Raw genomic sequence first — 22828 nt, 5'->3', positions numbered from 1 at the left:
ATCAAAATTTTACGTTCGACAGCCGGTACAATTGAGCCATTTCACTTAACTGCAATGAATTTCATTCATCTCAGTTCAACGGTACATCTACTAAAGGCGTTTTTTTTTAGTATCTCGTACAGTATGCTTCAATGGAGAAATAGAAATTTGCCCAGAGCGAAAGTTCCAGCGTGTTCTGAGTGACCGTGTGGATCGACTTCTGTTACAGGGGAGCTTGAAGCAATAATCATGGAGGAAAAAGAGTAAGTGTGCCTTTTTTTTGTCGTGGTTTATTTAGTTGCGGTTTGTTCAGTCTCGATAAGTGCAGCCGCGTAGTTTGCGCAAATAAATAAGAAAACATTTCATGGCCAATATTACTCTAGAGTTCAGCTCTAGTTCGTGATTCTCTCGGAATATATACTGCTAGAAATCACCATAGATATATATAAATGCGTTTTTATTCACTTTCCAGAAAAGCAAAAGACCTCAGAGCGGCTGTGCTACTGGCCCTGACGTACGGCGCCAGTTTCGGGGCCGCTGCCGTGTACGGAGCGTCAAGCGCTAACGTCTACATGAAAAAGTACATAGAAATGTGAGTATCATATTCGTGACGCCACTACGTATTGACTACTTCGCGAGGCTGTTCTCCTAAATGACAAGTTCAATTTCGTGTGTAATTTAGGCAGAAGATTGTTTCAGGTTCTGCCTCTTGACTAGCTTTCTCGTAGGACCTCATTGGCGAAAGCGTACGGGGTATTAGTATAGTGGTAGCGCTAAAGGAGACGATATTTTTCTCAATCTATGACAGTTTACTTCGCATAGAAATAGAGAGCCAGCCTAGCTTTATAAAAAAAAGTTGTCTGTTTTATGCATTGTTACGTCCTGACATCTCTGCATAGAGCTAACGATTGAGCTCGAAAAATGGAGTAGGTCGCATGGTGTTGGCTTATTTCAATTACTGCATGTGCCTGCGTTGCCTTGATAACTGCCCAGTTTCTTCGGATGCGGGCCTGTACTACAAGATTAACATACATACATCAATACTATTTTTTTGTGGTCTGGCCTGAGGTGTTCATGATTTATGGCCTAATTGATTAACGACAGCACGCGGAGCTTATATATATATATATATATATATATATATATATATATATATATATATATATATATATATATATATATATATATATATATATATATATATATATATATAATTTTTGTTTTCAGGGAACGTCCGTCACCATGAATTTCCGCACACCCACCGGCACCCTTCAGGCTGTTTCCTGTGTATTCATTTATATTTATATATTTCTTTTTCCTTCAAGGAACGTCAAAGTGCCGAACGTCACCCTGGACGTCTACATGTGGCTTCTAGTACACGTCCCGTTCTGCTTAGCGCTCATGGTCATCGCCGCCAGAATCATTTATTACGTCCACACTCGGAACTAGTAAGTACCGTCACTTTGCATCTTGGCATAAGTAGTTTTCCTGATGTGCGTTTGTGCCTCTTTATTGTCTCCATCGTTGTCTTCGTAAACAGCGACATCACTGAGACTGCCACCGCCCCCAAGAGCAACGTCGTCATTCGGGACCGACTGCACATCATGGGACATGTCAGGTACGCGAAAAGAGAAAGCTAGAGACGACAGGCTGACAGGTTCTCTGGGGCATATCGACAGATAGAAATCATATACGACTGGACTAAATATTTGGCTAGAAGTCAAATTGGACTGCGTTATCGTCGCGTTATGCAGAGTTACGAGTAAAACTGCTCTCGGAAACTAGCACGCAAGAAAGGGCAAGTTAATGTATTACCTTTTCGAACCCATAATTTATTGAATTGTAATGAATTACGCTGAGGCGGACGTTACGCCTCAAAACTGCTCTTGTAACGTCGGTAAGTATATATAGCGCGCAAAATATTTGTCTTTATGCTTTTGTGACGATGTTTTTGTTACGGAATAATTAGAACGCGACACCTGTTACGCCACATCAAATAATTATTCTGGGCTGAGAGAACTGCTTCTGACATGTTGGAGGTGTCTGTTCTATTTCGCCGGAAGCTCTGGTGCCATCGTTTCGAGCGCTAGTTCTGTGTTTTACATGTACACAAGTTCGTGTGTCCGCCTCCGCTTACTGCCTCCCCCCCCCCATGTGATACCCTAGCATGAGAGCCCTTAGGGGTATTGTAAATAAAAAAATTAAGGTTAAATTGCGAATTACATATCTTCAAGCATAGAAATTTCCTTTTAATAACAACGCGAGTAGCCATTGGTGCGTTGCAATACCCTGAAAAAGACGCCGAAATTAAGGGCCAAGTTCACCTCGCGCTTCCCTAAGTTTCAGAATGTGGCGTCACGAGGATGCGGAAATGTTCCGTCACCTTGCTGCTGGCGGCGGCTGTGGGTGAAGCGTCCTTGCGCCTCGTCTGTTTTGTCATGTTTAACTCCGTGTACTGACACCACGACTGGCTCCGCTGGAACATGTGTCTATAAAATACTGGACAAATACTTTCGAGCGGCCTTTACGATATCTTCTCTTGAGTGTATTTCCTTTGAAATACGGCTGACTTACAGTAGAGACCCTGCACGCGACCGGGCTGTTTTTTTCCATGCGCCGCGTCGTAGCGCTATTTTGGTGGAGAAACGGAGCTTGATCAAGATGGTAACTTCGAGAGGCGCAGCGACACCAGCGGTGACAGATTTGACCTATAAATAAAATAAATAATTGACCTATAAAAGCCTGCCTCTCGGAAAAAAATGACATATCCTAAGCATAAGCTGCCTATTTCTAAAGAAAGAGTACAGTGAAATAATAATAATAATAATAATAATAATAATAATAATAATAATAATAATAATAATAATAATAATAATAATAATAATAATAATAATAATAATAATTTATTGATGACTTGACACTAATACAATACAAGAATCGGACCTGCCAAAGCCGCAGTGGGCTTGAACGGCAGTGCCTGGCAGACAGCGACAGAGCCATCAGTAACACGTTGTTAATTTGTAGACAACAGTGAAGAAAAAAACACACACACACATTACAGGCTTCCAATCATGCATTAATGTGTCTAAGAGCCTTTCTGAGACCATATTTCGTCTTCAGATCTTGTATGCTTTGGGGAAGTAAATTAAGCATTGCTGGGACATAATAGTTACGGAGCCTTCGACCGTATCTCGTCTTACAGCGAGGTGTAATATAAAGATTCTTTGGTCTCGGGCAACGAACAGGCACATAAGGAATTTTGTACTGGCTTATTCAAAAATGCTTTAAGACAACAGTTTCTAGCAAAGACAAAGTTTTGAACACATCAGATTTGGGGAGACATCATATACAACATGCTTCAGAATACCACGGACGGAATTGACCCGGTTTACCAAATGTTGAGCGCCATGACCATATGTAGGTATCGCATACCGGATTACACTGTAGCATAAGGCATGTACTACAAGCTTTCTGACAGACAATGGCATCTAAATTTACTATTATACAAAACACAAGACGCTGCGCGAAGTTTCTGACAAATATCTGCGAAATGAGAGTTCCAGGATAAATCACTGTCAAAAAAAGACACCAAGGTATTTAATTGAACAAGCGTATTGCACAGGGTCACAGGAACAGGAATTGCAGTGTGATGTGTGCAAATATAATGGGGACGATAGGGTAACTTGCTTGACAGGGTTGTGGAAACAGATTAGTGGAGTTTTGGACGCATTGCTATCGACTACGTTATTCCGAAACCAGTCCATCATTTTTGTTGTTGCCATTTGTAAAGAAGAGATGGCGTCGGTGTAACTTCGAGCGTATGAAACAAGGACAGTGTCACCAGCATACTGATATAATTTGACTTTATAGTGTGAAAGACATCCTACTATAGACCTATAGATAGATAAACATAATATATTAAATCAATCGATAAATAAATTGTGCCTAACGACGATGAGTTTCAATTTGTGAGGTGATTAACCGCTTTTTTTTGCTATGTGGTGCAAGGTAGCTTTTGGAAATTGGTCTCCAAGTACCGACTGACTTTTGGAAGAAATTCGCCCACCAGTATAAATATGGCGGCGGTAGTTTACGCGCTCAACGCTCACGGAACAAAGCCTGAAGTGGCAATGATGGCGAGGCTGCCGTATCTTCATGACGTCACGCTCTTCGGCTTTTTTGTTAGACCGGATGATTTTCTGCAGCGCTTCCCTATGTTATGTCGTGAGCTCCTACTAGCCCGTTGAGAAGAACAACAGAATACACCTATATATACGTTCGGGCCGATGGAGAACGCTGAACAGCCAGAGAGCCCCAGTTCTGGCGACTCACTAAAGGTACTGACTCACCAGCTCAAGGAGTCGTCTTTACCATTCACAATAAAGAAGATTAGGGTTATTTGATTTCTGAAACAAACTAGATGACCACAGATGCTTCTGAACAGTGCGGTAATAAGCTATGTGCAAATAGGAGGTGTAGAATTTGATCCTCGTTGGCGAGAGTCCCGGTCTGCGCGAGTGGCACGGTCGCAACGAACGTTTCTTGCTCGTTTCTGGTGCCTGACGCTTGCTCGGTTTAGGCCTAACTCAGCCTGTTGTCCTCTTCGCCATTGATGCAGTGCTTTCTCGCGATGGATTCATGGTGGGTTGCCGTGAAACATCGCAGAGAACCAGGTGCCTCCCTGCGGAAATCGACGATCAGAACTTAATCTGTTAGGCTTCTCTGTTCCCCAAGGGATCATGGCTGATCGCCAAGGGTGCGTTTCGGAGTCCAGAAAGATGCATAGAGGCGTTGCCACACATTTGTGACTTTGTGAGCGTGAACAAGCGTTTGAACCGTCTCGAGACGCGAGCTTCCCGAGCAAGTGAGAACCGACAGGGTTATAGTTGTTCACGCACTTCATGCAAACGTACTTAAGCGTTTTCTAATATGGTCGAGGCTTAACTGTAAAACCGCTTCTGCGGCAAAAACTGCCGCCACATGCTCAGTGAACGCAAACCCAGAATAGTTCCGAACCGGCGGCGTTCATGCTTTTCTTTTAACGTCCAGCTACGGCGAGTACATCGCCGCCTTCCTTGTTGGCACGGCCATGGTCCTACTGATTTTTCGGGAGCCTACATTCATGAGCACCGGATGGGGAGATTGGCTCGGTATTGAAAGGTGAGAATTGCTGCAATGCTTTTCAAACATTTTTCATGAAACCACTTCTTATAAGTGCGGCTGAACAGCCTTCATCGCATCGTGTTTGCTGCCCTCCTTGGCTTGTTATGGTCCATATTCTTATTTTGCCAACGTTATCGCTTGTACAATTTATTTTTATTTCGCATTACTGGGGCGTTACAACTGACCCCGACATACGGGCTCGGGTCATTAAATGACCCGAACCGTCATTTGCTGGCTACCTAACAGTAGCGGGGTTCTTTCATTAGGCGCCGAAAGACAGCTGGATGTGGGTCGGGATGTGGCTTAAATTTGAGTGGCCTAAAAGCAAGTAGGCAACGATCTTGTCGTAAACACCTGGCTTAATTGTGTGCCCCTCAAAGCGCTCTACACTGAAACTCAATCGTCTAACGACCATGAAAATTTGGTTAACAAATTTAGCAGATAAAAGAGACGATCGACAGAGGCTTCCGTGCATACGCGGTCAGCTTCTTTTGTAGGCGTTTCTTCGTGGAGCAGAATTGGCTTTTCGCTGTTGCAGCGCCACATTCGCCTTTTAATGCGTATATAGCATTATGGGGAAAGTAGGCCCGAAAATTCTGTCCATCCGTCCGTGGCCAAAAAACGAGGGCCGATCGCGGAAATAGTGTAATATCGGGCCGACAGTTTCAGGTATTGAACCCTTTTCCAATACATGGGGAGAATGCGCAGTTTAAGCCCATTGTGTGCGCGCTTGGCAATGGCCGGCAGATGTGGCGTGATAACGACTCATTACTACACTTATGTCAGTGAGTCTCGCACGGTAGGCTGTGAACTCTTGCCTTCCTGGTTATGACAGTTCCGTAGAAAAGAGAACGCCCGTGATTGTAGTGGGCGATTTAAACGTGAAGGTATCAAAGCCCGCAAACAGATAGTTGCCGCAGTACCTGGATTAAGTGTTCGGACTAACACCCTCTACGTACGTGCGTACCAGAAGACAAGGATGACTCATTGATCATGTATACGGACGTGGCATCCAAAACGTAAAAGCGCTAAAGTACGTGTCTTACTTCAGCACCAATAGACCCGTACTCAGTATATATTGGGACCAAACACGCACAAGGGGAAACACGAGGGAGAAGTACGATACACACACAAGAGGGAAAGAGAAGACTGTACGTGCGTGGAATGGGAAATACAAGACTACGTGAGTGTATATATTTATGTACGTTATCTTTGATTCCACACAGATATGCTACAATTACTCTCCTCACAATATGTTTACAAAACAGCTGAAACAGCAGCAGAAGCAAGCCGAAGCCTAATATATAGGCCTACCGCTAAGCATATCTTGGATAATTCCCGTTCAAGGACGTTCCGCAATTGTTTTTAAACTATAGGATGGACTACCGTACGACATAAATTCAGGCCGCCATCTAAGTGGCCGCCATTGCGGCTGCTTGCGCCGCTCGCGTACCGCGGTGGCTCGCCCCGCTCGACGCTCACTGCTTTATCGGAGGCGCCTGGCTGATTCGTTACACTCACTTACTGGCGGCCTGAGCTCGACCTCTTGCCATCGCGGTGACAGAACAGTGTGCAGTGCAACATTCACATTCAGTAGAACACATCTTATGTCTACGTTTGTGCAGGCACTGTACTTTTGAGCCCCGCTATTTTTTGGGCAAGGAAACCTTACACTGGGATAGGGAGGTGCCATCTCGACTCTGAATTGGATGCAACTACCGCCCTCCGTTCCGCCTCTCTAAATGCTCCGATCACTCTAACCGTCCTACGCACTGACCGTGCATGAAGCGAACCTTTCGGAGTAACTTTTGTGCTGCTGGCTCGCTCACCGGACAAACATGACTTGCTGAGGGCCGGAGACATACAGATGGAGGCAGTGACGAAGCGGGAGCGGGTGCATCACGGACTTGTTTTCGGTGTTTTATGAGCCGTGTGCATCCTGCTGCTGTAAAGTAAGGCTACGACAGCACAAGGCTGATTTCGCATAGACACCTATATGACTTATTGTTTTAGATGTTTACTTGCGGACAACCTGGGCAACAAATCTCCAAACACTCTTTTTCTATCGTACGCGAAAAGAAACATAAATAAATGGTGCTGATTAGAATCTTAGCGTTCTCTTAGAAGGAATAGTTACCTCTAATGGGAAAGAAACCAGTTGCACATTACGATTACACTTGCATGAGAGTGCACCTGTCACTGGTAATGTCATCATAAAGGCGCCAAAAAAGCCGCTGCTTTTCACTTGAACGTTCGCCACCGTTGCCTTCAGGTATCACTGATAGCATAAATACACGCACCACGTGCTTTTGTCTGTCACGCGAAGTGTCGACTGACAAAATTTGCCGACGAGTAAGCGTATTTGTCTACACATCGAATCTAGTGCTCGTAGTCAATTCAAGCGATCAGATACTCTGTCAGAGCTCACGTTGCCATAAAATGCTACGTGATAAGACTTCTAAGCTTAGTTTTTGCTTACCACAGCGCGCCTTGTTGCCTCGCCAGATACGTTACAATGTGCATTCCGCTTTGAAGGGAGGTGACGGACGCATCGGTTGGCATCATCGTGGGTATGCTGGCCTTTCTTTTTCCCGCGGACATCCTCCCCGAGGCTCACCAGACGCAGATCATCGAGTGGGCCGACATGCTTAAGCGACTTCCCTGGGGCGTCATCTTCATCCTGGGCAGTTCCTCCACCATCTCCACGGCAATAGAGGTGAGTGGCTGCATATACGGGGGCGTTTCGTGACCTCTGTTCAGTAAGCAGCATTGAGTTAGTGCGGTAAATGCCACGCCATTTGGGGCTGCCTGTAGTCATGTATTATTGTGCGCGACATGTTCTGCCGCCTGTTGCTTGTTTGTGGTAAGTTTTTTTTGACCTCGTTCGCATATATTTGAGCGCGAGACACGTACTACATCGGTCTGCTACAGTTCTGATAGCGTAGTAGCTATGGCGGGATGGGCTTCTTATCGTTACCACATGGGCACTACGTATCGTACGCTCACACTGCCACAGTGGTCGCCGACTGTTCGGAAACGCATGGTAATCCTGCAACGCGAGATTAGCCAATTGTTAGCCAATTCATTCAATCCTACAACCATTTACGGTGCTCGCCACGTGAATTGCTCCTGTAGTTTTCGTTAGTGAGAACGAGTTCGGCCAAGTGAGATGAATACTATTCTGGGTTGCTCGTCAGCTTCTTTGGTGCGACTTTCTGTGCTCTTCACTCTCACGGGATCTCAATTTTGTCCTTCACGTGTCCATTGAATGTGGTATACCGCATTGCACTCAATGCGGCGCCATGCGTACATCCGCAACCACCGCGTGTAGTACAAAGCTGGCCCCTCGGAGCTATTTATTGCGAAGGCAATCGTACTGTGGTGTGGCAATCTTACTGTAGGCACTGTGGTGAAACACTCCAATAAGCCTTGAAGTACGGACATTGGTTGACCGTGTCAGGCACCCTTCAATAACCCCGTTGAGCTGGGATAGGGAACTGTCCTCTGGCTGAGCGATCATCACTCTGCCTTTAAATTTTAGACGACGTGCGTAAGGACTTTGCACCAGGCAGAGGGCGCTGTGGCGTTTTCATTTATCACTCCGGGTTAGCCGAAATCGGTCTCTATGGGTGCGAAGAAAATGAGGCGTCATTCCAAACGTCAATGACCTACACTTCATCGCTCGTTTCATGATTACGCTCCGAGCTTTGTGGAACTCAAGCGCAGGAATGTTGGCTCTTTTGATCTCGATTTTAAACAAATCCATGTATTTGAAGAGCACACACACTTCGACATTTTTTTACGTCTCGGACTCTCATGCCTCGCGGTGAGCGATCTGATATGTCCCAGCGAGTGCTTATCGTACTCTTCCCACTTAGCTTCCACTATACCTGTGTTTTCTGCTTCTACTGTCAGTTCCTGAAAGCTTCGGAATGTACGAAATTTTTTGTGTTCGCCATGTATTCCTAAGATCACTACCGGCAGTGAAACGTGCTCAACTAAGCGCTAGCACTTGGTTGAATGGAAGCACAACATGATTTGGCATCGGCTCACAACCGCCGTTCGCAGAATAACGGCGTATACAAGGTGCTCGAGGACAAGCTGTTCAACCTCACCATGCCGCCTTTCTACCACCACTACATCTCGGTGCTGATTATGGGCTGCTTCGGTGAGCTGACCACATTCAAGAGCCGGCTACGCCACTTCACCAGGATCGGATACAGGATAGTACGTCGGTGGATTTTAAGCGATGCTCAGTCCGAACCCGCATCGAACGGTATCGTCACTGAGCTTGTAGGTGTTGTGTTTAGCTGGAGGAATGTCACTACTGTAGCACGGAATGAGCTGTTTGCTTTGTGAACAGTTCGACAATTTGTTCGGCCAGTATAACATAACACGTGCACGACAGAAAGTCATGGGTCCCTGTACTACGTTGTGCCGGCCGAACCATACAGTCGAGATGCATTAACAAGCCCAGCAATATGTTAAAATTCAGCAATCTTGCCTCAAAAGGGCATCTACAAAAATTGCCAGGAAGTTAAATGATTGCGCTCAATGACCATGCTGACTGCGAATGCGGTAACAGCGTAAAATATATTCCCAACTCTAATTTATATCGGGAAATATTGTTATTATTGATATTTTGAATTTATCATGATAACCCTGATTTACCTTGGAAACATCGCATTGATCCCATTCTCCACAAGGCGTCTCGCGCCGTTGGATTTATGAAGGGAAATAAAAAGGAATTGCTGGCGAAAGCTACAACGCTTTGCTGCGTGTTATCAACGTCCGGTCAATACTTTGATATGCCAGCATGGTGTGGATCCTTGAACCCAAACATACATAGAAAAAGTAGAAAGTGCTCAGAATGAAGCTGTACAGTTTTTATTTTAGAATCATAGCAGAAATTTTAGTATGACGGAGGCCAAGAAGAACACAGGCACAACAGGAACCTAGGAACATAGGAACAGGTGGAACAAACTTGATATTAGAGTTATTTTAAGCATGGAATGCTTTTAGCTCCCGTTGTCAGCGACCTTCAAGTGACCCCGAGCCAAAAACCAGAGCCGTCATCCGCGCACTCGAAAGAGAAAACATCCGGGCAAGTTGTGAGAACAAAACGAGTTCATCCGGGCAACCCGTCAAGAGCGTATACATACGCTAGTTACTTCTCAAACCGATTAGAAAAAAAAATTCTTGCTCCCGAGTTCTTCAAAATGTTCGTTCACAATACCACTCAAGCTGTAACTTCTAGTACGCTGAAGTTTTATTTGTCATTTCCAATAGCGACGTTCAGAATGCAGATGCAGAGCACTATACACTTTATTGTCATCTTTTGGCGCTGAGGCTGAGTTGCCTGTGGTCTTTTCAACGATGCGGTCCGTGAGGTCTGCAACGCGTCCGGCAGCGTCCAAGCCAGTAGCGTCCGGCGCTCCGCGGATGGCTGCTTGACCACGACGAGACTTACAATGAAGTTCTCTCAGTGACAGGACTGCGTCCACATGGACCAGTATAGTGTGGAGTATGGTGTAGTGGGGCGCGCCGTTGCGAACGTGCACTACACCAGTATCACTACAATGAACGTGCACTACACCAGTGCACTACACCAGATCGGTGGCCAGTATCATGTCCAACCGATCTACATTGCCGGTGGCCCTTTCATGCTAGCTTCTACTCTCGATTACGGGAGAGCCAGCTTTTCTTTAACTTCTGGGGTTCTACCAGCCAAAATGGCGATCTGATAATGAGGCACGCCGTATCGAGGGGCTGCGGATTAATTTTGACCACCCAGGGGTGCACCCATGCAATGCACGGTGCGCGAGCGTTTTTGCATTTCGCCTCCATCGAAGTGCGGCCGCTGCACCCAGGATCGAACCCGCCTCCTCGAGCTCAGCAGCGCAACGCCAGAGTTACAGGGCTACCGCGGTGGGTAGAGATTAGAGTTGCTTCTCAATACTTTCAATTCAGAAACAGGTATTTTTTTACGGTTACTACTGCCATAAAAAATTAATTTTACAAAGGAACATGAGTTAAACGCGCACACGATAACGAAAAGAAGCGCTTACGTGCTTAAAATTGCGTTCTTACTGGTTTGTTTTTTCGCGTCCACGTGCGTCTTGATACACTCTGAGATGATTATGCAAAACGAGCAGCCAATAACCCGCCAATACCTTGCTGGAGCGCGCTGAAGAGCTAACGAGGCACGGCACTGTTCACTCGATGCAACGCAGTCGCGCAAGCTGCATCGAGAGCCTCACTTGTTCCTACTTCCGGTGAGCGTGGTGTGCCAGCTGAGCCTCATCCTCCCGTCGGCGAGCCCAAACAACGCTATGGCCTTTGAGTTGGGCAGCATGACTTCGCTTCAAATGGTTAGTGTTCCGCGGCGACGTTGCCAGAAATTTTCATCCCCTAGGTGCTGGTGTGGACTTTCTCAAATGCCGCCACATTGTCAACTTCTGCAATGGCGGCACTTTGAACAAATCAGAGAAGCCGTAGCAGCCCTCTGAGCCTATCAGAGCTGACAGGATGCCGAATTTGACAACATGGCGGATTTCTACACTGCCGAAAATAGCACTTCCTGTTTCGAGCAGGCAGAACGGGAGGTCGTGGTATATTGTCATGAGTATCGGTCACACAAAGCCAACCATATTCTGCGCGGTGTTGTCACGTGCCACTTAGCTTCGCTTCGTGTTCGTACGGCAATCGGGGCCAGTCGTAACGTCACCGAGGTAAGCCTATGACATAAAAAGAAAACGCTGGTCATGGGCCCTATAGTGTAAAACCATTCCAATTTGTTGTTCCAATCTCCTAACGTCAAATTTACAGAAACGCCGACGCAAGCATAAAGCGTTGACCCGCAGCGTTACTTGAACACACCACTCAAACGCTCTCCTCGTTTATAGGAAGTCACTTTTGTTTGCTTTCAAAACGAATGGCATTGCATGTTTTGACCGCTTTTTTAACTATTTGACTGACACGAGGCGAGAAGCACGCAGCAGTTGGTAGGATTTCAGTGGAGCCGAGTTAATCTAGTGAAAGTAAATAATCGGATTAAGAGGGTGGTGCCGGCGTGTGCGATTGGCCCGCTTCGCCTTGTTCAACTTGCCGTGGCTGTACGAAAATCGCGGCGATGTGCAACTGAAGGGCTAAAAATGCCACTAAAACGGATCCTGCGTGAGGAAGAGTTGGCAGTGCGATGTCGTAAAAGTGCCAGAACGACTCCACAACGTTATGCTGCCGCGCAAGAATGCTTACTATATGCAAATAAATTCATGCTTTTCGGCAGCTTCGAGTAGCCAGCGTTCGAGTGATCGGTAGGCAGAACGGGGCAGTGTCCGGCTATTCCGAAGAAAAAAAATTTTTTTCAGCAGGTTATAGCATCTTTATTGCGCACACGTCAACATTGACTTGGGGCGGCTTGCACGAACATTTAACAAAAATAATAACGAATTTAAAAACACGTTCTAGTGCTGTCTAGGAGTTGTCTACGGAACATTCAAGAACGTGTTCTTAAATTTGTTATATTTTCGTTAACTAAATAATGTAGTGCGGTCTAGGAGTTGTCTACGGAACATTCAAGAACGCGTTCTTAAATTCGTTATATTCTCCTTAATAAAATAAATAATAACGAATTTAAGAACGCGTTCTAGTACGGTATAGGAGTTGTCTACGGAACATTCAAGAACGCGTTCTTAAATTCGTTATATTTTTGTTAATAAAATAATTAAATAATAACGAATTTAAGAACGCGTTCTAGTGCGGTCTAGAAGTAGCCTACGGAACAGTCAAGAACGCGTTCTTAAATTCGTTATATTTTCGTTAATACCATAATTAAATAATAACGAATTTAAGAATGCGTTCTAGTGCGGTCTAGGAGTTGTCTACGGAACATTCAAGAACGTGTGCTTAAACTTGTTATATTTTCGTTAATGAAATCGTTAAATAATAACGAATTTAAGAACGCGTTCTAGTGCGGTATAGGAGTTGTCTACGGAACATTCAAAAACGTGTGCTTAAATTTGTTATATTTTCGTTAGTGAAATTGTTAAATAATAACGAACTTAAGAACGCGTTCTAGTGCGGTATAGGAGTTGTCTGCGGAACATTCAAGAACGCGTTCTTAAGTTCGTTGTATTTTCGTTTATGAAATGGATAAATAATAACGAATTTAAGATCGCGTTCTAGTGCGGTATAGGAGTTGTCTGCGGAACATTCAAGAACGCGTTCTTAAATTTGTTGTATTTTCGTTAATGAAATGGATAAATAATAACGAATTTAAGAACGCGTTCTCGTGCAGTCTAGGAGTTGTCTACGGCACATTCAAGAGCGTGTTCTTAAATTCCTTATATTTTCGTTAATGAAATGATTAAATAATAACGAATTTAGGAATGCGTTCTAGTGTGGTCTAGGATTTGTCTACGGAACATTCAAGAACGCGTTCCTAAATTCGTTATAGTTTTGAATAGCTTTACGTTATAGTGCACTACGAGAAAGAAATTTACAAAAGAATAAGAATGGGTTAAAGGGCATACGCCAAGCAATATCAAACCATCACCTGCAGCTTACTGCTATCCTTGCAAAGAAAGTCGTACAGTCATTGCACTCTACCAGTGCTAAAATATGATGCAGTAATTCGGAGGTTAACAGTGAACCTTGAGAAGAAGTTGAAGACCGCGCAAGGAGCGATATAACGAGAAATATTAGGTGTACCGTTAAGAGACAGGGAGACAGCAAGACAGGTGTGGATCAGAGACCAAACGTAGGTAGCCGATATTCTAGTTGACAATATGAAGCGAAAGTTGAGCTGAGCAGGTTATGTAATTCGTAGGTCAGGTAACCGGTGGTCTCTTACACAATAGGTGCCGAGGGAAGGTAAGCACAGTCGAGGACGCCAGAGAATTATATGGTGTGATGAAACTGCGAAATTGCAGGCATAATTGGGAATCAGCTATTGGAAATTAGGGGTAATTGGATATCGCTGGGAGAGGCCGCCTTCCTACAGTTAACATAAAATAGAATGATGACGATGATTATGACGACGACGATTATTATTATTATTATTATTATTATTATTATTATTATTATTATTATTATTATTATTATTATTTGTGTGCATCGCAAAAGAACGTTTGCTTTTGTTAGCACCACCTTCAGTTCTTCCTTTGAGTCGAGAGGCAAATAGCGACAGCGCCTTCATCATAGTGCTGAAAAGTTGCTGTACTGACGTAGGATTATCCTGAAAGTGATGGCCTCTGTAGTCGCCATTTTGTAGCCTCCAATTTCTTATGTGGCTCATGCTCTAGCTCGCCGTGATGCAATGTGATGCGGTGGTATTCACTCAGACATCACCGGTAGCTCCTCTACGCCATCGTGTCCTTCCCTGTCTCTGCTCCGGAAACAGAACGGAGTGGTTCAGGTTGCGTGTGCTTTCTCTGACTCGGACTTGGGCCTTCTGCAATCCGACTCAGAGGACGGGATAGACCACTATAATTTACCGTCAATGTCAAAATACGGTTAAATGGCCTATGATGAGTCCGCCTAGAAACTCTACGCGACGTTGAAGAGTTTATTCTCCTTTGAAACTGGGCAGTGGCATGTCCCACCATGCTCCAGCGTGCTGTGAAACATTTTTATGCAACATTACGGGGTACTTCAGCGTCACCTACAACTCGAGGGACCAACGGCTTAACGAAAGTGATGCTACTTCCGGAACGCAGTGATCTCATCCAGGTTACTTCGCGCGAAAATCGAACTTTTGTTCCAGGCCCGTTGTACTAATCTGTGCCCTCTGTATGGAGTTACACTGACGCGATCTAGTTATACGACCAGGCTGGTAATAATGGTAAACCAAGTTCACAGTTCATACGCATCGAAAACCACTGCCGTATGCCAGAATATATATGCGCTGAGACAGACCCGTAAAGTTGTCAAATGACGTTCAATACGTGTTTGACCAATGGTTAGTGGCTGGATTCGATTCACAGACCATGCTTAATTTTTTCTACAACTCCAAAGCTTTCTTTCTGACAGACCCGTATGGGTTTGCTTTGTAGCTTTAGGCTTACGCTAGGGTTGACGACAAATTTCCCTTATCCTCCGAGATCAGCAGCGTGCCGACCGATCTCGGAGGCCTTGCCTGCACCTTGCGGGTTTGTTAAAAAAATTGAATTATGGGGTATTACGTACCAAAACCACTTTGTGGCACGCCGTAGTGGATGACTCCGGAAATTTCGACCAGCTGCGGTTCTTTAACGTGCACCTAATGTTAAGTACACGGGCGTTTTTCGCCTCCATCGAAATGCGGCCGCCGTGGGCGGGATTCGATCCCGCACAGCAGCCCAACACCATAGCCACTGAGCAACCTCTGCGAATTTGCGGGTTTCTGCAGAAATATTTTGCCATATTCGGTTTCGTAACGTTCGAGCATACGTTGGTACCTGGAAATACCGCGTCCTCCATGCTCCGGGAGCACACGAGCGCGCGCTAAACACTTGTGTGCATGTGTTTCTGGCAGATCGTGCCCGGCCTCCTCACCAAGGCCCTGGCGATCGTGCTCTACATGACGCTGATAAACTTCACCATTTCGCGGAATGAACTGTCTGATGTGCACGGCTTCGTGAACGACACAACTGGCTTGGCAGCTGGCTATCAGGACGCAGCCAGTGTGGCCATTGACGTTGCGCAGGTCGCATTCGAGTGACTTCTTCGCCTATTTGCAGACACTGAAGTTGTGAGATGGCTGACGATATCGTCACGTTTAATATAGTCGCTTCGCGGATGCGTTACGAGTTATGAGGTGAAAGCGTGTCCATCAATACTCCCGGGGTACTCCTGGAGTATGCTGAACTGCACTGGCTAGGGCAAGTTGAAAGGGGTCGAACAGCGCGACAAGGCGCGATGAAGTGCAAACGACAGACACAGTGACCGTGAAATTAGGGAAGCTTATTATATACTCCAACGCGGCACGTGATTCATGTGTTAGCTTGCCTTGTGTATCGCTACATGGCAGTGAAATGCGCCACTTATCGAATGTGTGCTAGTCCACCGACAGCAGTGGGCTGAGATGGTTTTGTGTTGTTTTCATGTTTTTAGAGTGGCTTGTTTATCCTGTATATTGCAGAGGACATAGGGCAGTGTTTCAAACGGCGCATGCAAGCGATTTTGCGTGCACGGAAGCCCCCACTCCCTGCTTGCTCCTTTTGCAGGCCTTTTGCTTTATTTTATATACCTTCCTGCGTGCTTTCATACGCCGGACACTTCTCGTCGCCTAACTTTGGGTGCGGAAAACTAATGTGGAGTGGCGGGAGATATGCGGGCGCTGACACCTTCATGTGAAAAATAAAAATATAGCTCCTACCGATATATATATAGCTGTGTTTAAAGACAGTATGATTTAGTAGGCAGGTTGTGAAACTATTTGAATACCGAACTTCTTTGCCGATTTTTGCTAATTGAATTAGCGTTCCAATAACGAAATAGGCAACATCCAATACAGCTATTCATGCTATAGTTAACCGCGCAATCTACGCAATCTTTTCTTTAATTAATGCATTTTTTCGGTTGTCGCATACATCTACAGCTTACCACTCATCAGTGACAACTAGTCTTATCCAAGGTTTCATGTGAAGCACGCAGACATTTAATTAACGCGTTCTCAGTGTTGCAGCCCCAGAAGGTTGGTCGGATGGTTGGTTGGCTGGTCCTTCCTTAATGAAATGGCGCAACCGACACTGGAGTGAGGACCGGAACTTGGGCGATACAGGATCAAGAAAAAAAAAAGCTTGAAGAAAATGCTCGAGGAAATAATATTGAGGAAAATAAAGGACCGGGAAAGTCTCAGTTCTTCCTGTCATTTTATTTGCACATGTGTCGTTTCCTCTCCTTCGGAAAAATCCGCTAGGAACCGCTTCAACAAGAGGACTTCAGATATAGGGCGTTTAATGCCTACGATATTTTTTTAAGCGAAGCGTACTTTTCCGCACTCGAAAAATAAGTTACCAAACATGGGTGCAGCAAATGCAAAAAAAGTCGCCGTTTCGCCCTAAAGGCGAAGCAGCGATTGCGATAGCAAAGCTATAGACAACTATTTAAAGTAAGGATAATAATTTTATTGGACAAACAAACGGTTATTAAATTATCATAGTTTCAGCACGCACAAACGTGAAACCACTGTACTCGATGAGCACGGACACTCTGTCATAACGCTGGCGTGAGGAAGTGCGGCAGCAGCAGCGAGCGCATTGACCTTCGTGTTGCTTCACCGAAAACTCAGCGGCCAAAAAGTAGCACGCGCAAATGTATGAGCCGTCGAAGCGCCTACTTTGCCCTCAACACAAATCACTATCAATATATGGCGCGCACCGCCACCGAATACGCCGTATAAGTTACAACGCCCCCTCCTTCCCCTCCCCCGGAACTTAGCGCGCGACGGAAGAGGGTATGCCTCCTTCCCGCTTTCCGTCCTTGCGCGCGCGAGACTGAGCCGTGATCGTCGTATCCGCTCGCACGCTTGCACTCGTACATACAGCATACGGCGAGCGGCAATGGTGTTATCGCCCTTGGACTTTATACGGGATATCACGCCGACGGCGACGCCGACGGCAAGTATGCGCCCGGAGTGTCCATACAATTGCTATCGCAATAAAAAAGGAATATCCGCACTTGTAAGCCGGCGCACAGAAACCTGCGCTGAGATAAGTGTCCCTCCTTTTCGGGCGTCGAGTACATACACTTCAGCAGCGCGCTAGCTTGCCGATTTCAGTAAGGAGAATGACAGTGTTCACCTGCTTTTCTCAATGGCCGCTCGAGCTCCAAGAAGGCCAAGTGCAGCAATTTCTCCCGACTTCTGTTTTGTACATTTGCAGTGAACATAGGAATAGTAGTGAATTCACCTGGATGGTGCACGCCATGGTGTGGAAGCAAGGCGCGGGAGGCTAACGGAGCTGATTCTTTCGTTCCGCATTCTTCCATACCTACGAGTGGCTTTGAAACGGTAAAAGCAATTAATAAGTTCCCCCAAGGCTTCTATCACTTATTAATTGGGCATTGATAATGCTGCTGGTGCTTTGGTGAATTTTATATATGTGGTTTATATGTGTGGCTGTACAAGGTTTGACTCATCCGTCCAACATGGATTGAAATGGCAGCTCGTGGAGTTGCGCATCGCTACGACCAGGTTATCTCGAAGGCTTGGTCCAGGCGCTGGTTGACGTCAGATATGACGAGTACCTGAAAAAAGAAAATCAGTGTAGTGCTCAATTCGGCGCCGCGAAGTGCGTTGCTAACACTGAAACAATCTAACTGTGATTCACGTTGACATTAAAGGGACTCTAAAGGGACTATTACGTTGAGCTACATCAGTAAACTAACTTTATAGAGTGCCAACAAAGCCACTGTTACTGTGGGAGGAGGCCTAATAAGCGACAAAACACGCAGAAAACAAGAGAGGACTACTACGAGACGGTTAGCCCGAGACCATTTTGAAGTTCCCGCACCTGCTTATGGTGTGGTCAAATTTTAACGGTGCCTGCTCGGGCCCAGTTATTTTCTTGGTAAGGATGGGCTACATCATATACTAAATGGCTCTGGGACTGAACTTGACAAGTTTCGAAAATGTTCAATGTGCCGCAACAGTCTAAACACGAGAAAATGAATTGGCATACTTGCGTTGGAGTTTCGGCACAAGCTCCCTTTTATATTCTAGTGATCAAACTGTTAGCGTAAAATTAACGAAAATAGACTTTTTAATTAGTGCTTTGCCAGCCGAAACTGATTTAGCTTTTGCTTTGTCGAGCCTTCACTGTGTACAGTGCGCTTTACCAGCCGAAACTGATTTAGCTTTTTCTTTGTCGAGCCTTCACTGTGTACAGTGCGCTTTACCAGCTGAAACTGATTTAGCTTTTTCTTTGTCGAGCCTTCACTGTGTACAGTGCGCTTTACCAGCCGAAACTGATTTAGCTTTTTCTTTGTCGAGCCTTCACTATGTACAGTGTGCTTTACCAGCCGAAACTGATTTAGCTTTTTCTTTGTCGAGCCTTCACTATGTACAGTGCGCTTTACCAGCCGAAACTGATTTATCTTTTTCTTTGTCGATCCCTCACTATGTACAGTGCGCTTTACCAGCCAAAACTGATTTAGCTTTTTATTTGCCGCGCCTTCACTATGTACTGTGCAACCATATTTGCCCGTTGTTCGTGTGTTAAGCATGAGATGGCACTGATAAAATCACAGTTACGCTACAAAAGTAGCCATCCGAAGCGCTGACTCACGTAGTGTGAATGTATAATGCCTAAGCGCACTTCCCCGTTCTTCGTATTTTAATTCATAGGAGCGCTGTTATAAACGAACCCTGACATCTTAGGCGTATGATGAGAACTTCGTTTACCTTGCCTTTGGAGTAAAAGAACTGCAGGCTTCTGGTTCCGATGGTAACGTCGTTGGGCAGTTGCGAAACACCGGCCACATAAACTGTTTTCACTACAGGCTTCTCGTCGTAGCCGCTCATCACGGGTGTTACTAAAGTCACCACCTGTCGGGACAATTTGCATGTGCAGCTGGTTATCCACCCTGCGTCAATGGCAGCGCAGTGAACGCTTACCTTTTGTGCCCAGTTTGCAGAAAACGTGAACAAGTTGTATTTTCCTTTTTCGATAGTATCTGAAATAACGATTCAGAAAATTCTGCCGTTAGGTACGTTCTGACTCTCTTGGGAAATATGCAGCAGTATGATTAGTGATAATAATGAAGGAGCGGTGTAACGATGGGGTTCGCATAGATATTTTGTAAAATATATACATAATGGTATTGTATGTACATTTCTAGTTCGGGATGAGATCACATACTTTAATGCAGTTTAACTGCGGTATTAATATGCAAGTGATGCTGTTGCAACTATGTCTGAATTGCCGGTCCTTTCTGAGTCGGTGTTTCTAAAGAAACGTATTTAGAAGCGGCCAAAGTATATGCTATAGTCTGGCTGTTGAGAAAGGAAGAACCTATTCTTTTGGTCTTTCTCTCTCGTGTAGACAACAGGGAAAAAAAATCCCTGTCCATCATTGCGTCACCTTCGGAAGCGTCCTGCAAAAGACCTGCGCAATAACGGCTTTATCGGGCAAAAATAAAAAGCGAGTAGGCTTTCCCGACGCGTCGGATTTCGAGTCTGCGTCGAGAGGAGTGCGCCTTTCGCACGATTCTGCAACGCGTGCAACGGAAGAACGACCGATAAATGTAGCGCTTCCATGTATTGCCTCGATGTCATATAGCTTTCGCTTTGTTTGCGTTCGGTAGCGCACACGTTAAGACTGGCCCATACATCTAAGCCCACTTAAAGCGGCCCCGCTTGAAGCGAACTCCATCATTCACGAACAGCTTCCGAAGTCTTACTTGCAGCATGCGAGCAACTTTTCCGTAGAAGCAGTTTATGGCTAGAAATAGATCTTCGTAGACTTCCAGTCTCAAATTGGAGCAGAAACTGCTTTACGGCCCGGCTTGAACAACATGTCGGGCCATCACGCTGTCTGAATATAGCGACAATCGGGGCGAAATTGGACGACTCTGAGGACCGAGCACGCCGTCCAGAGTTAGTGTTAGTTGGTTTTTTTTTTTTGATAACGAACGTGAAACGTGGTCCGAATCTGAAGCCTCAGTGCTGCAATGTAGTAAAGAGCTAAGCACAACAATTTAGTCAACGGATATCGAAAGAGCCCACCAGTTAGGGAAATACGAAATGAATAAAAACCGACCAATCGTTGTTAAATTAGCACGTTTTAAGACTAAAGAAATAGTTCTGTCATATGCATATAAACTGAAGGGCTCCCAGTATCGAATTTCGGAAAATTACTCCCCCAGCACACTTAAAGCAAGAACCCACCTTACTGTATTCGGTAAAGCTCAACAGCAATCTATTAAACTTCGACATGACAAACTCATCATTGGTAACAAAACACATACTTAAATCCGCAACGCTAAAAAGGTTGTTCCTCGCACTTTAAACACTTAGGCCCCAGCAGTATTATTCTGAGAAGAAAATCGTTTTCGTTTCTATATACGAACATAAGAAGCATTCTTCCTAAAGTAAATGCTCTCAAATTCTAGTTCAGAGAACAGAATCAGATTTTTCTTTGCAATCACAGAAACATAGCTTAACCCTCCTATAACTGACTCTGAGATACTACAAGTATTTCGAGATTTCAATATTTATTCCAATGTGACTGCACTAATAAGTGTGGTGGCGGCGTATAAATAGGTAATCATAACATTATTCAGTGTACCGGAATCAAGACATCCTCGTGTTCCGAAATTATATTCGTTCTCTGCAATGCTTCGTATCCCACCACGATAATTGGGGTTTATTATCGCCCTCCTGGTAGTGACCCTCTTTTTGTACCCGAATACCATGACGGTTTTCGCTCTCTAACCGAATCTTATCGACATCTTCCGATACTGCCGTTCGGCGACTTTAATTTTCCAGCAATCCTCTGGAGAAATCTAGCACGGGTAGCCTCGAAAAACGGTACCGAGAGCGATTTCATCAATTCGTACCTAACCTTTGGATTAACGCAACTCATCGATGAACCCACGTGCTACAGCGATAATTATTCTATTATTCTAGATCTTTTTCTGGCATCTGAGTCTGACAGGGTATCAAAAATTACGTTTTTGCCAGGGGTCAGGGACCATTCAGTAATCCATGCAGCCTACTCTTGTCAGCTTTCGCATCCCACAAAGATAACTAAAACAATAATATCGTGCGGTAAGGGTAATTATTCTGCTATAAACTCTGAACTCGAAGAATTTACTACTTTTCTTCTAACTGACTTTTTAACGCGTTCAGTCGAGCCTCACCAGCTACTCTTGAAAAACAAAATACTAGACCTGTTCACTAAGCATGTGCCCAACATTATCGTAACCGAAAAGGAGTCTTCCCCATGGTTGAACGTCATATCGAAGTGGTTGAATAATAAAAAAAAATGCTTTTTCGTTCCGCAAAACGGTCCAATGATGCACGCGCGTGGAGCAGCTATGCCATAAAAAAGAATTCGATAGTCTCGCAAACAAAGAACTTTCTTTTTTTTCCACAGGCATTGCCCGCTATGTTACACAATAACTAAAAAAATCTGGAACGCCATTAACCCTAATAACGCCCAACCATTAGCATAGTTCGACGAACAAAACTATCTAATTCCCGATCATGAAGCCGCCGAACAGCTTAACCACTTTTTTCCTTGCATTTTTACCGCCGAACCTGTCGACAACTTACGTCCCTTTTCATATCTCGACTATACCGTGATGCCCGACGTCACATTTTGTCCAAACGGCATTTTAAAACTAATCTACTCGTTAAAACACATTTTCATGTGGCGTGGACAGTATCAATGCGATGAAATCGACTACAACTGTGATAATATGCCATATTTTCCAGCAGTCACTATGAACAGGAGTGGTACCAGTAGACTGGAAAGATTTTTCCAATACCTAAAAAAGGTCCTCCATCTTTGTGCAGCAGTTGTCGCCTTATTTCATTTACTAGCATTTGTTCTAAACTAATGGAACATGTGATCTCCTGAAACATTGCCAAGTTCTTAGACTGCAATAATTTATTCTAGTCAACACGGCTTTCGCGCAGGACTCTCATGTGTACCCAACCAGCTTTATTTTATATATAACGGTATTAGTTCCAGCCTTG

At 44.9% G+C, this 22828-nt stretch overlaps 2 protein-coding genes across 4 annotated transcripts in view; one reads left to right on the top strand and one right to left on the bottom strand.

Annotated features, from left to right (window-relative positions):
- LOC135903862 (uncharacterized) overlaps positions 1-17120 on the top strand; it is a 36560-nt gene extending 19440 nt beyond the window's left edge. For 2 of the 3 annotated variants that reach the window (XM_065434270.2, XM_065434268.2), the window contains 9 exons: positions 209-242; positions 452-571; positions 1305-1427; positions 1520-1597; positions 5029-5139; positions 7678-7858; positions 9211-9369; positions 11376-11513; positions 15659-15936. In XM_065434270.2, coding sequence (XP_065290342.1) covers positions 209-242; positions 452-571; positions 1305-1427; positions 1520-1597; positions 5029-5139; positions 7678-7858; positions 9211-9369; positions 11376-11513; positions 15659-15844 — 1130 coding nt within the window. In that variant the 3' untranslated portion in view covers positions 15845-15936. Of the gene's footprint in view, positions 1-208; positions 243-451; positions 572-1304; positions 1428-1519; positions 1598-5028; positions 5140-7677; positions 7859-9210; positions 9370-11375; positions 11514-15658; positions 15937-16802 lie in introns of those variants that run through there. The other variant, XM_065434269.2, reaches the window with a different exon arrangement.
- Positions 17121-18178: 1058 nt separating this feature from the next.
- LOC135903864 (lysosomal alpha-glucosidase-like) overlaps positions 18179-22828 on the bottom strand; it is a 43045-nt gene continuing 38395 nt past the window's right edge. The window contains exons 19-21 of the mRNA XM_065434272.2: positions 19742-19800; positions 19529-19672; positions 18179-18372 (exon numbers count right to left, since the gene is read on the bottom strand). Coding sequence (XP_065290344.1) covers positions 18310-18372; positions 19529-19672; positions 19742-19800 — 266 coding nt within the window. The 3' untranslated portion in view covers positions 18179-18309. The remainder of the gene's footprint in view (positions 18373-19528; positions 19673-19741; positions 19801-22828) is intronic.

This window comes from Dermacentor albipictus, chromosome 3 (genome assembly GCF_038994185.2).
Source record: "Dermacentor albipictus isolate Rhodes 1998 colony chromosome 3, USDA_Dalb.pri_finalv2, whole genome shotgun sequence".
Taxonomy (NCBI): Eukaryota; Metazoa; Arthropoda; class Arachnida; order Ixodida; family Ixodidae; genus Dermacentor; species Dermacentor albipictus.
Note: the sequence above shows the minus strand (reverse complement) of the source record. Positions and strands in the feature narration are given on the sequence as shown.